Source organism: Bos indicus x Bos taurus, chromosome 2, assembly GCF_003369695.1.
Source record: "Bos indicus x Bos taurus breed Angus x Brahman F1 hybrid chromosome 2, Bos_hybrid_MaternalHap_v2.0, whole genome shotgun sequence".
Lineage (NCBI taxonomy): Eukaryota > Metazoa > Chordata > Mammalia > Artiodactyla > Bovidae > Bos > Bos indicus x Bos taurus.
The window spans coordinates 1,091,568-1,108,258 of record NC_040077.1 but is presented as its reverse complement, the minus strand read 5'-3'; the positions used below and the strand labels follow the sequence as shown (position 1 = coordinate 1,108,258).

The following is a 16,691-nucleotide window of genomic DNA, read 5'->3' as shown; positions in this document are numbered from 1 at the left end:
GAAGCAGGGCAAAGGCTATAGAGTTTTGCCAACTGAACGCACTGGTCATAGCAAACACCCTCTTCCAACAACACAAGAGAAGACTCTACCCATGGACATCAACAGATGGTCAATACTGAAATCAGACTGATTATATTCTTTGCAGCCAAAGATGGAAAAGCTGTAAACAGTCACCAAAAAGAAGACTGGGAGCTGACTGTAGCTCAGATCATGAACTTCTTATTGCCAAATTCAGACGTAAATTGAAGAAAGTAGGGAAAACCACTAGATCATTCAGGTATGACCTAAATCAAATCCCTTACAATTATACAGTGGAAGTGACAAACAGATTCAAGGGATTAGATCTGATAGAGTGCCTGAAGAACTGTGGAGGTTTGGGACATCGTACAGGAGTCAGGGATCAAGACCATCTCCAAAAAAAAACAAATGCAAAAAGAAAAATGGCTGTCCGAGGAGGCCTTACAAACAGCTATGAAAAGAAGAGAAGCAAAAGGCAAAGGAGAAAAGGCGAGATACACCCATTTGAATGCAGAGTTTCAAAGAACAGTAAGGAGAGAAAAAAGCATTCCTCAGTGATCAGTGCAAAGAAATAGAGGAAAACAACAGAATGGGAAAGACTAGAGATCTCTTCAAGAAAATCAGAGATACCAAGGGAACATTTCATGCAAAGATAGGCTTGATAAAGGACAGAAATGGTATGGACCTAACAGAAGCAATGATATTAAGAGATGGCAAGAAAAGATTGTCGCAACCCAGATAATCATGATGGTATGATCACTCACCTAGAGCCAGACGTCCTGGAATGCAAAGTCAAGCAGGCCTTAGGAAGTGTCACTATGAACAAAGCTAGTGGAGGTGATGGGATTCCAGTTGAGCTATTTCAAATCCTGGAAGATGATGCTGTGAAAGTGGTGCACTCAATATGCCCACAAATTTGGAAAACTCAGCAGTGGCCACAGGACTGGAAAAGGTCAGTTTTCATTCCAATCCCAAAGAAAGGCAATACCGAAGAATGCTCAAACGACCGCATAACTGCACTCATCTCACATGGCAAGGAAAGTAATGCTCAAAATTCTCCAAGCCAGTATGTGAACCATGAACTTCCAGATGTTGAAGCTAGTTTTATAAAAGGAAGAAGAACCAGACATCAAATTGCCAACATCCGCTGGACCATCAAATAAGCAAGAGAGTTCCAGAAAAACATCTATTTCTGCTTTATTGACTATGCCAAAGCCTTTGACTATGTGGATCACAAGAAACTGGAAAATCCTTAGAGATGGGAATACCAGACACCTGGCCTGCCTCTTAAGAAATCTGTATGCAGGTCAGGAAGCAACAGTTAGAACCGGACATGGAACAAGAATGGTTCCAAATAGGGAAAGGAATATGTCAAGGCTGTATATTGTCACCCTAATTAACTTATATGCAGAGTACATCATGAGAAACACTGGGCTGGAGGAAGCTCAAACTGGAATCAAGATTGCTAGGATAAATATCAATAACCTGAGATATGCAGATGACACCACCCTTATGGCAGAAACTGAAAAAGAACTAAAGAGCCTCTTGATGAAAGTGAAAGAAGAGAGTGAAAAAGTTGGCTTTAAGCTCAACATTCAGAAAACGAAGATCATGGCATCTGGTCCCATCATTTCATACCAAACAGATGGGAAAACAGTGGAAACAGTGACAGACTTTATTTTCCGGGGCTCCAAAATCACTGCAGATGGTGACTGCAGCCATGAAAATAAGACACTTGCTCCTTGGAAGAAAAGTTATGACCAACCTAGACAGCATATTAAAAAACAGAGACATTTCTTTGCCAACAAAGGTCCGTCTAGTCAAAGCTATGGTGTTTCCAGTAGTTAGGTATGGATGTGAGAGTTGGACTATAAAGGAAGCTGAGCGCAGAATTGATGCTTTTGAACTGTAGTGTCAGAGAACTCTTGAGAGTCCCTTGGACTGCAAGGAGATCCAACTAGTCCATCCTAAAGGAAATCAACCCTGAATATTCACTGGAAGGACTGATGCTGAAGCTCAAACTCCAATACTTTGCCCACCTGATGCAAAGAAGTGACTCTTGGGAAAGTCCCTGATGCTGGAAAAGATTGAAAAGATTGAGGAGAAGGAGACGACAGAGGATGAGATGGTTGGATGGCATCACGGACTCGACGGACATGAGTCTGAGTAAACTCTGGGAGTTGGGGATGGACAGGGAGGCCTGGCGTGCTGCAGTCCATGGGGTCGCAGTCAGACATGACTGAGTGACTGAACTGAAAACTGAAACATGACCACCCGACCGTGAGAACCCTCCGAATTCAAGATCACAAGACCCCAGCTGTGAGCTTAACTAAGGACTCCTCCCTTCGAGGCATAATTTCCCATCGATAGGGTATAAGAAAGGTTGGCTATAAAGGGAGAGCACTGGTTTCTAAGGTAGATCCGTTCCTCTCTTCCTACAATGTATCTTTCTCTGCCTGACTGCCACGGTCACCTTACCTACACATATAATAGAATACTATTTAGCAACAAAGAGGAATGAACTAGATACTACAACATAAATTTTGAAAACAACACTGAGAAGTGTGAAATATTTCCTGCCGTATCAGTAGGCAAGAATGTCACTGCCATCAGTGATTTCAGGCTTCTAAACGTGAATGAGAGCTCCCAAAAGGGAAAACAATGCCTGTGATCCAGTAGATCCTGCTACCCCGCCCCACAGTGATTGCTAAGGAGCCTGGGGTGGGGTGGGGGTGGAGTTGCTGGATGTAAGCAAAAGTAGCAGTCTTCTGTTACCCCTTACAGTGAAAGAGGAATTAAAAATGTGAACACTCAAAAAGGAAGATTGCAGGATTTGGTCCCAGATAGCAGAAGTGCATATGAAAGGAAAGAGTTCAGTGACCCCAGAAACTTGCATCTTCCCATATAAAGAAGAGCACTAAATTCCTTGAGACATCCGGTTTTCCTTAATTAACAATAATCTTTGATGTTCAGACTGCCTGCCCTCTTTGTTTCAAACTTCTATATATATGCCTGCCTCCCTCTCCAGCCTCTTCAGAACAGTTCCTCAGGGCTACCTGAGATGCTGTTTCCGGGCTTGAAGTCCTAAACATTCCCACCAAATAAAATAACTTATTATGCTCAGGTTGTGACTATTCTTTAGTCAACAGAAGCCAGTCACAAAACACTACAAATTGTATGATTCCATTCCGTTACCGAGTGTAAGCTCATACTAAGCTCGCTGCACAACAGGCAGGTTCAAGAGATGAGTCACTGAGACAAGGAATACACTTTATTCAGAAAGCCAGCAAACGAAGATAATGGGTTTGAACCATCTTTCCTGTGTCTGAATTCAGGCTCCTTTACACCAAAAGGGGAGGGAGAAAAGTCAAACACTTCCTGGTTCCCATTCGCCTCCAGAGGGGATGGGTTAATTTCTTCCTCCCTGCAGTTACTCACAGCTGGGCCTGGTCAGGAGGTTTCCTGGAGCTAAACAAAGGTATTTCAGCCTAACACTCATTACCTGGAAGCAAGGTTCCCAGAGATGGGCCATTATGTATAATTTAAGCTTGTGGAGGCAACATCCCTTTAGTGAATAACTTGTAATGGAATACAAGATTCTTCTCTATCACAGTTCCTATGGAATGTCCAGAGTAGGCAAGTCTATAGAGACCAAAAGTAGATGAGTGGTTACAAGGTGCTGAGAGTTGGGAGAAGATTGGAAAGGAATGGGAAGTGACAGCTAAAGAGCACGGCGTTTCTTTAGAAGGGACAAAAATGGCCTAAAATTAGATTGTGGTGATGACTGTACAACCCTGTGAATATAATTAAAAAATATTTAACTGTATACTTTAAACAGATGAATGGTGCTGACATGCATTATATCTCAATAAAGCTGTTTTAAAAAGGACAAGAGAATTGTCAACCATTTGCAATGAAATGCACCTAAGTTGTATCCTGGTTCAAATGAACATACCATATCAGGGAAAACTGAACATTAACTGGATATGTAGAGTAGAATCTGGAATAACTATTGATTTTTTTAAGTGTGACAGTGCTATATTACTTTTGTTGAGTCTTATTTTTTAGAGCTATATGGAAATATTTTTGGATGAAATGATATGCATCTGGGATTTGCTTCAAAATAAGTGGAGTAGATATAGGGAGAGGGTGCAGCTACAAAGTGGGTTGTTGTTTAGTTGCTAAATCCTTTGCGACCCCATGGACTGTAGCTGGCCAGGCTCCTCGATCCAAGACATTTCTCAGGCAAGAATATTAGAGTGGGTTGCCATTTTCTTCTGTAGAGGATGTTCCTGACTCAGGGATCAAACCTGTGGCTCCTGCGTCTCCCCTGTGTCCTGCATTGGCAGGCGGATTCTTTACTTCTGAGCCACCAGGATACTGGTCAATGAGATGGGCTTCATGGACTCACTGTACAGTCCTCTCTGCTCTTATTTTGGAATTCTCCACAATTAAAAGACTTAAAACAATCTATCAACGTAGAGGTAAACAACTTTCTATAAAGAGCTAACGGATCTCAGAGAACACACATATAGCCAATGAATATTTGAATATTTATGACATCTATTACGAGCTTCCCTAGTGGATCAGATGGTAAAGAAGCCGCCTGCAATGCAGCACACCCGGGTTCAATTCCTTGGCTCAGGAATATCCCCTGGAGGAGGGCATGGCTATCCTCTCCAGTATTCTTGCCTGGAGAATCCCATGGACAGAGGAGCCAAGTGGGCTACGGTCCATGGGGTTGCAAAGAGTCAGACATGACTGAGCAACTAACACTAGCATCTGTTATAATTTTAAAAATACATTCAGTTGAGGAACAATTTTGCACCTAGAGCTTGACCAAGTCTGACAGTCCCCAGTTATGACAAGGACACAGGAAACACTCAGATCTACTGACGGTGGCTGGAAGAGACAGTCTTTTAGAGGACAATTCAGCAGCATCTATAATCATTTTCAAGACAAAGTTCCACTTGCAGCAGTTTACTCATCAGATGTACTTGCATAAATATGCACAGACATTATGTTCAGTGTTCCTGAAGCAATGTTTGTGGTTGTTAAAACAGGAAACAAGTTGAGTCTGTGCCCAGCAAAAAGTGGTGAATTCACATACCAGACATCCTTGATAACTTAAGAGAGATCCTCGGTAATCTAGGGAGATTCTAAAGAGATCCTTAAAGGGAAAGATGGCCACATAAAGCTTCCCCCTGCTTGTGAACCCAAGTGCACTGGGTTCTCTGAAGAACTTGAATTACACTCAAAGGCGACCACAATGAAATGAATACATGGTTTACATCTTGTTTATTTTCTGCCTGCCCTGGCTGAAAGCTGGTCCCCAGGGCGACCCTCTGCTGTGAGACTTCTGTGCTCACACTTTTATTCCCATTCCCAGATGATGAATGTACACGGCCACTAACAGCAGCACCAGATCTCCCAGGGTAGCAGCAAACCCTCCCAACAGCACAGGAGCTAGTCACTGGATCAGGTCTGCCTTGTCCTACACACAATGTCACTACCGGGCCTGAGGACGTCCCAGAGCTGCCAGGTCCGCACCTGAGGAGACCCCCACACCTTTCACACTCAACCCGACAGACCTGCCCTGACCACTTAAGAGGTAAACACGGTGCTACAGCAACTAGATTTTATCTGACCTCTCCCCACCTCCCAGGTCCAGGTCCACATCCTCATTAGTGAGTGGGCTACTCAGCACTCAGGAAGACTCTCTTGTGTGCGGTGTTGGTGTAGGGGTGCCAGCGCCACTCTACGTCTGCAGTGGCCTCCTGTTCCAGCGTGCCCAGGCGGATCATGTACACTGGGGGAAGGGGATGCGATATAGTCACCTACATATCCAGCACTGCCCACCACCAGATGTAGGAGAAAGCCCCAAACTCACACTTCAGCTCAAAGCGCGGCCCAACCTCGGTCAGCTCCACATTGCGGTGGTTGGTCTTCTTGTATACATGGTGCCTGGGGCAAAGGGGACAGGGCAGGGTTGAGCAGAGGCAGGGAGCAGCTGCAGGATAAACAACAAACAGTACAGGGACATAAAGGTGGGGACATCACTTGAGCCCAGCCAACAGACCTACCGGAAGGAGATGTAGTCGTCCTGGTTGGCGAAGGTGATAACCCGGCGGCTGTCATCTTTGGGCACAGGGAACAGGTAGCGGAGTATGTCAGAGACCTAGGGCAGCAGGAAGAAAAGCCTAAAATGCCTGGCCTAGCACCCCCCAGCCTTCAGCCCTCAGCCCCCAGCCCATGGCCACAGACTCACCCGCTTACCCAGGCGGGAGGAGAAACCATGCATGATGAGGTGAGGTTTGGCCTCTGATGCAGTGCCCAGGTCAGGGATGTCATGCCTCATGACTACGTTGCACAGTGTGAAGTATGCAGTTGGGCCAAAGGGCAGGTGGCTGACAATGAGCCCCACTGGCAGGGCCACACAAGCCGTTAGAGACCCTCTGCTCCTACCCAGCCACCCTCGCAGCACCGAGCTCCCTCCCACCAGCCTTACCGGGTGTGCCTCGATGCTCGTGGACAACCAGCAGGTCAGTGACCCCATTGGCTTTGCAGGCTCGCACCAGAGCTCCTACCTCATGCCGGCCACGGTTCATGCGCTGGGCACCAGGGAACACCAACTTCAGCTCCTGCATGTGAACTCCCTCTGGTTAGGATGGGGCTCCGAGTGTCTGAACACCTCCCACTCACGCCTGTCGTCATACCTTTGCAAACATCTTAAGGCGGGAACTGGGATCTCGGGAGGTAGTAATCATGACCTTGGGATCCTCAACCCCTGCCCAACGATACTCATCATCTACGTGGTTGGTCACACCTGTTAGGAGCATGAGGCACGAGAACACAATATTGCCGAGGGAAGTGAAATGCTAACGTGCGGTGGCCAAATCCACCCAGAACACTGTCTGACAATACCTTCAAGAATGGAAATGCTCTGTACCTGCTCTGGGCAACAGGGTGGCCCCTGGCCAAACTGGCTACAAGCACAAGTGTGATTGAGGAACTGAATCTATTTGATTTTAGTTCATTTAAGCTCCGGTAATCACATGGAACAAGTAGCTGCCATGTTAGCACAAGTCCAGATTCTATTAAGGCCCATAGTAACAGACTCCTTTACCTCACAACAAATATTTATGCTGTGATTCCTTTCATATTTGTTGAATAACGGAATGAATCAAACATCTGGATACCAATGAAGTCCTGGTAGCTGAGAACACGAATAAAATGACACTGTTCTGTCCCAGCAGAACCTACATTCCTAGTGAGAGGGCCAATTAACAGACAAAACAAAGTACAAAGTGGGGTAATACTGTGCCATGTAAACAGAATTGGGAGCACTCAGTGAGAGGGCCCCTGAGGTGTCATCTGTGCACAGCCACAAGGGTGCCAGGAAGACCATTTCAGGATCAGGAGCTTCACAGCCTTTCTTCAAGGTGTCTCAGGAATGACACGGAACTTAGTGGGCTCAAGTGCAGGAAGAGAAGCTGGCCCATAGAGTCCGGGAAGGTCACCTTCACCGCCGGCATCGTCAAACTCCAGGGACCCCTGTAAGGCCAGAGCTTCCCTGCGTAACTCGGTGGGAATCAGGCGGTTCTCTGCAGGGGGAAGACAGAGAGGTTGAGAGAGACATGCATAGAACCTTCAGTTTTTACAACACTGTACAAACTTGATAGGAAAACACCCCTTTACTCCTTTCTGAGCAGACAGCTGATATTTAATTAGAGGTGGATGTGGTAATGAAACAATTATTTTTTGGCTATATGCCACCTTGTTAAGAGTGTTTATAGGTGATTTCATTTACTGTGGGTCCTGAGTGTCAAGACTTGAGAGTTTTCTAAAATATCTAGCCACAAGTATGCATTCCCTTTGTAGTCAGAAAAAAAATTAACAATGTTAAAAAAATAAATGGAAACTACTCATTCTATATGAAGGTGGATCAGAAACCCTCAAACCCTCTGACATTAAAATCCTTCCTCGTGCTCTGGGTCAGAGGTCCCTCTGTGAACTAAAGCTGGATCTGGCAGAAGGGCTGGGCTGTGTGGCCGTGCCCACTTTGGAGCACGTCCTTGAAGCCCGCACTTCTCTCTAACATACCCTGGACAAACTCTTGCATACTGAAGACAGTGTTCACAGCAGCAGGGCTGACGCAAACTAAAAATAAGCTGTCCACCCCCCACCGGGAATTGGATGAAGACCCTGTGGAATATTTACCTGCAGGAGCCCCACCTACACTCAATGGATCTTAGTAACGATGCCAAACAAAAACATAATGTGGCAAAAGAATACACAAAACCTAATACTACCTAAAATCAACCAATATGATTTAATATTACAAACAAGCATGATACAGGAAAAAAAGAAGAGGAAGGAAATGGCTTATTTTTAATCAATATTTAATACTGTGGTTCTCTAGGTCGGGGGAAATATTTCTAAACTTCAATATATTTATCATTTTCATTTCTTAATGTGAGCAGATAGGTCATTACATCAGGAGCTCTGTCCCAACAGACTCTCTACGGGATCCATGGGCAGCAGTCCGCCAGGTTCCTCTGTCCCTGGAATTTTCCAGGCAAGGATACTGGAGTCGGTTGCCATTTGCTCCTCCGGGTTCGAACCCACACCTCTTGCATCAGCAGGGTAGATTCTTTTACCACTAGCGCTGAGAAGCTCTGTATTACATTATGCTTGACATGAATATACATACACATACTTTACATGTCTAAAACCTAAGCCCATCAAAGTGAATTTAAAACGGAGGTACTGAGTTGATGTACTATCAGGAAACAGAGCTCCACCAACACAAGAACCAACAAGATACATATAAATAAAGCATTTCCAATCAGGCACGTGTGACAGACTCTTTTAACAGCAGTGCAAATGGAAAGTGGGCAAAATAATGCAAAGTTAAATTCCTAATTTACAACGCAAATAAAACGAAGTTCTACACGAATTAACAGTTTTCAAATACAAGGGACTTGTAACAACAGTAAAGGACAATCAGATATTACCTTGTAGTGACAACAAGTAGCAAGAACAGAAACGATGCAGGGGAAATATGTATAGGACCACGTGAAATGTTTAAATCTGGAAAGGCCTAGACACTGCAACTTAGCGACTAAACAACAAAGACACTGTAAATAAAATTAATAAGCAAGCTGTAAAATCTGGATACTGTAACATAAATGACAAGTAATTCATACGATCTTGAAAGGAACATTTGCAAACCAAGAAGAAGATCGAACAGTTAAGGGAAATGACCAGTAAATACGTGAAAAAATACTCACCACTCTAACACAAGTAAATGCTAATTAAACGCCTTTTACAGCTTTGGGGCCTGTTTCCCGTTGGGTTTTAAAACTAAGGTCTCTAGAAAAGATCGGAAAGCGGGGGACACACGTACCCTCAAGCGCGCGCCGAACCTTGTCCTTCCTCTCCTGGGCCGTTCGCTCAGCCTCCTCTCGTGCCTTGCGGTACAGGTACTCGCGGCGAAGGCGGGCCTCGCGGCGCAGCTGGGGAAGAGCGGGCCCATTCAGACGACCCGTTTTCTCCAAGCAAAGCAGGCTCCAGAAACATACGCCCCGACCCCACCGGCCACAACCCCAGCCTCCACTAGCCCCCGACCTCCAAAACAGGAGTTTAAAACATCCCTCCTTACCATCCTGAGGGCAACTTCCACGTGGGTCCAGGAGAATCTTTGGATACCGCTTGCGCAACGCAGTCCTCGCCTCCGCGGTCCTCGCTTCCGCCCTTAACCAAAAGTCGGTAGAGACCTCACTAGATTCCGCTGATTCCTACAATGCCCGAAGTTAAAATGGCGAACAGAAGGTGGGAGTAGCAAAGCGATTGGCCAGACTGAAGCGCGTGCTCACTGAAGCAACCAATAGGCAGGATAGGGAGGCAAGGTGCTGTCACGTGACTTAGACCGGCAGTTAATAAAGGCGACAGCCCGGCTTCACTACCTACGGCGAGGAGGCTAATGTTCGTTTGAAGGTGAGGAGTCCCTAAAATAATCATAACTGTAGCTCCAGCAGCTGTAAAAGCTGTACAGCGATTGACCAGATGATCGCCTACCCGCCCATTCTGAAATTAAAGCCGCCCCTCTAAAATGGACGCCTCGTTTCATCGCCACCCCGACAACCCTATGTTTAAATCGCGGCCGCTTCCAGAAGTGATTCGGAGATCTTGCCGACTGTCCGGGTGGCTGGTGCCCTTCGGATGCTTGCCTGACGAAGGTTATCACTTCCAGGGTCGCAGCTCTGAGGCCGCGCTGATCCTGAAAAGCGCAAAGCAGGCAGCCACAATCCACCCACGACTGGGAACGCCCCCGAGAGGGCGGGCCTCGCACGCCTATTGGCTGTCCTGCTAGGACTGCGGACACTGATTGGGCGACCTGTCAGGAGCCGGCTCTCGACTCTGCGAAGCAGATGGCTTCTCGGGATCTGCGGGCCGAGGTGGACTTTGTTCTCCTGCAGCTCCTCGGAGACCTGGAGCAACTGGAGGCGAAGCGGCAGGCGCTAAACGCCCGGGTGGAGGAGGTGGGAGCTTCGGGCGGGAGGGCGGGCTGGGCGGCGCACGGAAGTTACTTTGTTTCACCTCTCTCTTCTCTCTTCCCAGGGCTGGCTCTCGCTCTCCAAAGCGCGCTATGCCATGGGTGCCAAGTCAGTAGGGCCCCTGCAGTATGCGTCCCACATGGAGCCCCAGGTCCGCGTCGGCACCAGGTGAGGAGCCTTGCATGCTGCAGCGGGTGGGCGGGCAGAGGGCCGGGCCGGGGCCGCCAAAGGTCCAATCTCCCTTCTCGTTCTGTAGCGAGGCTCAGGACGGACTCCAGAAGTTCTGGATGGTGAGAGCGGGCACCCAGACTCCAGAGGAGGTGGGATCCCGCGAGGCAGGTGAGCTCCCCCTCTTCTTCCCCTAGGGTCCCTTCCCATATAAAAGACAAAATGCATGGGACGTCTGAGGAGATGATTTTATTTAGGCTGTTGCGATAGAGCGCGCCCCAATTTTGAAGATCAGAATATCTCAGCAGAGAGGTATTTTTGCCTTAGATTTATAGGGGGAATAGAAAGTTATGGGCGAGGTCCCTTACCGTTAGAATTGTTTTGCAGTCAGAGGAAGTCTCAGCTGAACAGAAGATGTTTATTTCTGTGTCTAGCTAGTTTAAGGGGGACAAATTTCTAATCCCAGTTAATCATTCATGAGACAATGGGGAGTTGAAGGGTGTGTCTGACTTTTCAGCAGATTCAGGCAAAATGGCAGAAGTTTGTGTACCTTTTTCACAGGAAAACAAGGGGGGTCATTTGCTGGTTTTATGACAGTCAGTAAAAAAGAGTGGACAGACACAAGGGGAAGGGTAGTTCCTTGTAATAAGGTGTTTTCCGAAACATAAAACGAATTTTGCAACAGTTGGTATTTTCTGGGATCTTGAGCTTAGATCGAGTTTAACATTGTCGCCAAGAAGACGGCCAGGTATTAATAACAAGACCCCTAGCCTTTCTTTCTTCAGCTCTGCGCAGGCGCAAGGGTCTCCCAAGGACCCCAGAGCCAGACTCCTCCCCAGCTCCCCAGAACCCTTTGAAATGGTTTGGAATCCTGGTTCCTCACAGTCTGCGACAAGCTCAAGCCAGCTTCCAGGAGGGTGAGTGACCCTGAAAGGGACCTATCTACCGTGAGTGCTAATGCCAGGCTTGGGATTAGTCTGCAAAAGGCTTTGCAGGTTTTCTCCATTTCAGACTTGTTGCACACCTACTATTTTTTAAAAAAAACATTTATTGGCTGTTGGCAGAGTTCAGGTTCATAGGAGGTGCTGGGGATACAGCAGGAAACAAAAGGTATAACACCCTCATGGGATCTTTATTGAGTGCAGAAAAACAACATGCATGAAAACAAATAAGTAGGCCCTAAATAAAATACCAGGCAATGAAAGTTGCTACGAAAAAATAAGGTAGAGAGAGTGCAATGGATGGCATAGCCTAGGGGAGCTGTTATGTATTTGGTAGCCTGGAAAGGCCTCTGAGGAGATGAAGGAAAGACCTTTGTTGGTGATCTGGGGGAACAGTGTTCTAGGTGCCAGGGACCAGCCAGGGCAGATCTCTGAGGTGATGCTACATCTGATATGGCAGAGAGGAGGCCAGTGGGCAAGAGTGGAGGTGGTGTGGACAATGGAAGACAGGATAAGTGGGGGGGTTGGGGGGGTGGAACTGCATGTTTTTTTGAGTGGAAACCACAGGATTTACTGATAGATCAATTCAGGAGTAAGGGAAGGAGAGCAGTGAAGGATGCGCCCAGTCTGTAGTCAGAATGCCTGAGAAGGTGAGGTGGGAGGGCCACAGAGCAGCAGCTGAGGTAGAGTCAGGAGTGATGTGGGGTATGTTCCTGGTATGGTGGAGATTTTGAGTGGATAGTTGGGTACATGTATCTGGAGTTTGGAAGAGGCCTGGACTGGAGAGAGAGATTTGAGAGCTCACTGCCTAACACTGGTTTCGCTGACACAGCCACAGCATTAAAGTTGAAATGGGATGAGGTCAGCAGAGGTCCCAGGAATGTGAACAGGAAGTAAGGGGAAAAGAAGGGAAGAGGCCTGTCAAGAAGACTAAGGAGTGGGGCAGAAGCAACATCAGGAGGGTAAAGTGTTATCTGGAGGGAGTGATCAGTGTGACCAGACAGTATGGCAGAAGACAGGACTGGCCAGTGGACTGGGTGGTGTGGACGGCCCAGAGGACTTCCCAGCAGCTATTCCAGGAGAGGTATCAAGTGGAAGCAACATAGGTGCGGATCCAGAAAGTGGACCAGTCTTGGGGGCAGAGAAAACAAGTAGAAGGAGAGAGGGCAAGAGTAGTGAGGGCCTGTGATAATGGAGAAAAGAAGGAATGATAAGGACAGAGACTATGTTATAATCTGTGAATTTTTAGTTCGTGGTGGTTGCTATAAGAGGGTCAAGGAAATTTGAGGGGGAGGTGACATTTTAGCAATGACCTGAAGAACTTGAGAGTATGAGTCCAGTGAGGTTCTCAAGGAGTCAATGCCAGCTGTACCTGGAATGTTTTAGGAATAGTTTGAAGGCCAGAGTGGCCTGAGGGTGTCCAGAGCCCCTTGAGACATGTGGCACCATAAATACCACAGTGACAATCTCTTCTCGTCCTCTAGGTCTGCAGCTGGCTGCGGACATGGCCAGCCTTCAGAGCCGCATCACCTGGGGTCAAAGCCAGCTCCAGGAACTCCAGGAGAAACTCAAGCAGCTAGAACCCAGGGCTCCCTGACCTGTCACCACAGAAGCAAGGCAGTGGGAACAGCTATTCTTCGATGTGGCTCCCTTATCAGCCCTTCCTCCTTCACAGATTGCCCGCCACCCCAACTAGCTCCTGCTCCTTAATACTTCTCTGGTCTGCATGTTTCCAACTTTGTTAGGTGGGAAAGTCTGAAGAGGCAAACTGCATAATGTTCAAGGTTACTACTGTGAAACCACTTGTAAACTCACATTGTCCCAGGACACATCCATGTGGAACAGTCACAAAGCCGTTAGGTTAGTTCATATTATTGAACAATAACAACTTCACGCATCAATTAGCTGTGGTTTTTCATTACTGGATGAAATACTACACAGCTAGTGGCAGAGAAGGACAAGAAGTAGGTGCTTCAGTTTCTCCAGATCCTTAAAACTGACTTTGATGGGGGGCAAAAAACATACATAGCTACACAGATCAGGACAGAATGATTCTGCGTTGATAGAAAAACACATGTATCTGAGTAGATGGGAAATGCTTAGTAGGTTTTAAGCCAGAAAGTAAAAAGGATCTGACCTAAATTTTCAAGGGAACTCTTTCAAAAGACCATTCAGGTTTTTAAAAGACTGCCTTTCAAGAATGAGTCTTTTAATTTGTTGAGGGGCCAGAAACTCTGTGTCCTGGCTTCATTTTTCTGTGGGCTTGTTGATATTTTTAGCAGTTTCTAGGAGCTTATGGGGGATGTTAGTTTTTTGTTTATAATATGAGCTGTATCTTTTTTCCCAGTTTTTGTGTTTTAACTTCATTTATGGTGGGTTGTTTTTTTTTTAGCTTTTTATTATAAAACACATTGCATTAAACTGCACAGAACAGTTGAATAGTGTAATCAGTAAGGTGAAAGCTCTCTCAGCTCTTGTGTTTAAATCAAGTTTCTTAGAACAGTTGAAATTATCAGGTAGCTATTTTATGATTTCTGGCTTTGGGATTGCAGTTGATGGGATAATAGAATTCTCCAGGGTTTTCCTCAAGAACTTTTGTATTCAAGTGAAGTATAGGGTGAGTCCTGCACTCAACTTCTTCTTTTCTACCATAGTTCATACAGTGGACCATCCTTAGCGCTGATTTGAAATGCCACCCTTTTCTTTCAATTAATCCCAGTGTTGTATACCCCTACCATATTTTGGCATTTCCATTTTTTTCATTGATCTTAATGGAAGTTAAGACACAGGTACCACAGTGTTTTAATTCTTGAGACTTTAATAAAAATATACTTGAATCGCTGCTGCTAAGTTGCTTCAGTCGTGTCCGACTCTGTTCGACCCCAGAGAGGGCAGCCCACCAGGCTCCCCCATCCCTGGGATTCTCCAGGCAAGAACACTGGAGTGGCTTGCCATTTCCTTCTCCCAATGCATGAAAGTGAAATCGCAGTAGGGCAAATTTTCTGGTTGGATTGGAGGAAATTTGGAGAGGGGGCACCCTACCTTTGTTTGTGAAAAGCTTAATTGAAGCACTCAAATGGAAACAGTGTGACTGGAGGGGAAAAGGGCATCCCTCCCCCAACACAAAGGTTGCATTTCAGAGATTCTCTAGCCAAAATGAGCGAAGGTGAACACCCGGGGAGGGGAGTGGCCACGGGGAGAGTAGTCTTTTGTTTTAGACGTCAGTTGACAACGAAGGTCAAGCAATAGCCCTCCTTCATTTACTGTTTGAAACTAGGCTTCGAGGGCGCTCAAGGTCCAAGGCGGTTACAAGCGCCTCGTCACCCACCCTCGCTCGGGTTCTAGAGGGCGCTTCCGGGAGTAAGAATCCCTCCCTTCAAGAGACGCCCGGACGTGCTGACAAACACTGCGGAGGCGGAGCCGGGCTCGCGCAGCCGCAGTCAGGCCGAAATGCTACAAGTGCACGCAAAGCCTGAAGTGCGCAGGCGTGTGGATGAGCTGACGACAGGCTGACACAGAGGATATATATATGAATAAGAGACAAATACTTTCAGTGGTTCCCATATGGTCTAGCGGTTAGGATTCCTGGTTTTCACCCAGGCGGCCCGGGTTCGACTCCCGGTATGGGAACTAAGAATATCCTTTTATTTGCCAAAGTTTTAGTTTTTTGCCTTTAGTACGTCTCAAGTCAAATTAACTGTTTCTTTCCATTTAATCCTAGCGAAATCGATGCCCAGGAAGCTCCGGGGCCCATTCTTAAATGTTTTAATCATTGTCAATTTTCATCACATTATTAGCTAGTTGTTCTCTAACACTGAGTTACATAAGATACCTTATATACTGCTATATAATACAGTACCTTAATACTACAGAATTAATATTATTGTTTACATATTAAATATTTAATTTTTAAATATTAAACCTTCGCTGCGCAGAGCGTCCCTGCTCTCCGGCTCCTCCCTGAAGGGCTGTGCGGCAGGGAGAGGTGGAGCCCCACCGCTGCAGATTGGCCCAAGAGACTGCCGGCAAGCCCAAGGGTGAGCTGCTGCTGACCTGAGTCCGCGGAGGGGCGATGGGCTGGGTGCGGGGAGGAACTGGAGAGTTTCCTGAAAATTTTAACTTTCTTAGTCCTGTGGCTGCTGTGTTCCTCCTGTGATCCAGTGGCTGGGGTTCCTGGTGAGAGGGTAACAGGCAGGAAGGCTCAGTGCAGTTCAGTTCAGGCGCTCAGTCGTGTCTAACTCTTTGCGACCCCATGAACTGCAGCACGCCAGGCCTCCCTGTCCATCACCAACTCCCAGAGTTCACTCAGACTCACGTTCATCGAGTCGGTGATGCCATCCAGCCATCTCATCCTCTGTCGTCCCCTTCTCCTCTTGCCCCCAATCCCTCCCAGCATCAGTCTTTTTCCAGTGAGTCAACTCTTCGCATGAGGTGGCCAAAGTACTGGAGTTTCAGCTTTAGCATCAGTCCTTCCAAAGAACATCCAGGACTGATCTCCTTTAGAATGGACTGGTTGGATCTCCTTGCAGTCCAAGGGACTCTCAAGAGTCTTCTCCAACACCACAGTTCAAAAGCATCAATTCTTCAGCGCTCAGCTTTCTTCACAGTCCAACTCTCACATCCATACATGACCACTGGAAAAACCATAGCCTGGACTAGACAGACCTTTGTTGGCAAAGTAATGTCTCTGCTTTTCAAAATGCTATCTAGGTTGGTCATAACTTTCCTTCCAAGGAGTAAGCGTCTTTTAATTCCATGGCTGCAGTCACCATCTGTAGTGATTTTGGAGCCCAAAAAATAAAGTGTGACACTGTTTCCACTGTTTCCCCATCTATTTCCCATGAAGTGATAGGACCAGATGCCATGATCTTAGTTTTCTGAATGTTGAGCTTTAAGCCAACTTTTTCACTCTCCACCTTCACTTTCATCAAGAGGCTTTTTAGTTCCTCTTCACTTTCTGCCATAAGGATGGTGTCATCTGCATATCTGAGGTTATTGATATTTC

At 46.6% G+C, this 16,691-nt stretch overlaps 2 protein-coding genes and 1 non-coding gene across 4 annotated transcripts; 2 read left to right on the top strand and 1 right to left on the bottom strand.

Annotated features, from left to right (window-relative positions):
• Positions 1-5,297: 5,297 nt before the first annotated feature.
• On the bottom strand, positions 5,298-10,283 carry IMP4 (IMP4, U3 small nucleolar ribonucleoprotein). Its single transcript, XM_027554404.1, has 10 exons — positions 10,205-10,283; positions 9,683-9,774; positions 9,428-9,536; positions 7,539-7,622; positions 6,735-6,844; positions 6,527-6,659; positions 6,287-6,441; positions 6,102-6,196; positions 5,909-5,982; positions 5,298-5,827 (listed from the first exon to the last, which is right to left on the bottom strand). Exons 2-10 carry the CDS (start codon positions 9,683-9,685, stop codon positions 5,715-5,717), a joined length of 876 nt encoding a protein of 291 aa, XP_027410205.1. The 5' UTR covers positions 9,686-9,774; positions 10,205-10,283; the 3' UTR covers positions 5,298-5,714.
• CCDC115 (coiled-coil domain containing 115) lies at positions 9,929-14,528 on the top strand. Of its 2 annotated transcripts, none has more exons than XM_027554417.1 (6): positions 9,929-10,017; positions 10,274-10,562; positions 10,642-10,745; positions 10,834-10,916; positions 11,531-11,662; positions 13,171-14,528. In XM_027554417.1, exons 2-6 carry the CDS (start codon positions 10,452-10,454, stop codon positions 13,281-13,283), a joined length of 543 nt encoding a protein of 180 aa, XP_027410218.1. In that variant the 5' UTR covers positions 9,929-10,017; positions 10,274-10,451; the 3' UTR covers positions 13,284-14,528. The 2 variants fall into 2 exon arrangements, with proteins under 2 accessions (XP_027410218.1, XP_027410214.1); XM_027554413.1 differs by having other exon boundaries at positions 11,516-11,662.
• Positions 14,529-15,244: 716 nt separating this feature from the next.
• On the top strand, positions 15,245-15,316 carry TRNAE-UUC. Its single transcript has one exon. It is a non-coding gene; the product is annotated as a tRNA-Glu (tRNA).
• The last annotated feature ends 1,375 nt before the right edge of the window (positions 15,317-16,691 follow it).

Bases quoted from the DNA above. Each gene is read 5' to 3' on its own strand.
- IMP4 (XM_027554404.1), bottom strand. The intron at 6,197-6,286 runs GTGAGTCTGTGG...CTGCTGCCCTAG, and splicing joins CCTCCCGCCTGGGTAAGCGG to GTCTCTGACATACTCCGCTA. The intron at 5,828-5,908 runs GTGAGTTTGGGG...CCCTTCCCCCAG, and splicing joins GCCGCGCTTTGAGCTGAAGT to TGTACATGATCCGCCTGGGC.
- CCDC115 (XM_027554413.1), top strand. From the start codon at position 10,452: ATGGCTTCTCGGGATCTGCGGGCCGAGGTGGACTTTGTTCTCCTGCAG. The intron at 10,563-10,641 runs GTGGGAGCTTCG...CTCTCTTCCCAG, and splicing joins TAAACGCCCGGGTGGAGGAG to GGCTGGCTCTCGCTCTCCAA. The intron at 10,746-10,833 runs GTGAGGAGCCTT...CTCGTTCTGTAG, and splicing joins CAGGTCCGCGTCGGCACCAG to CGAGGCTCAGGACGGACTCC.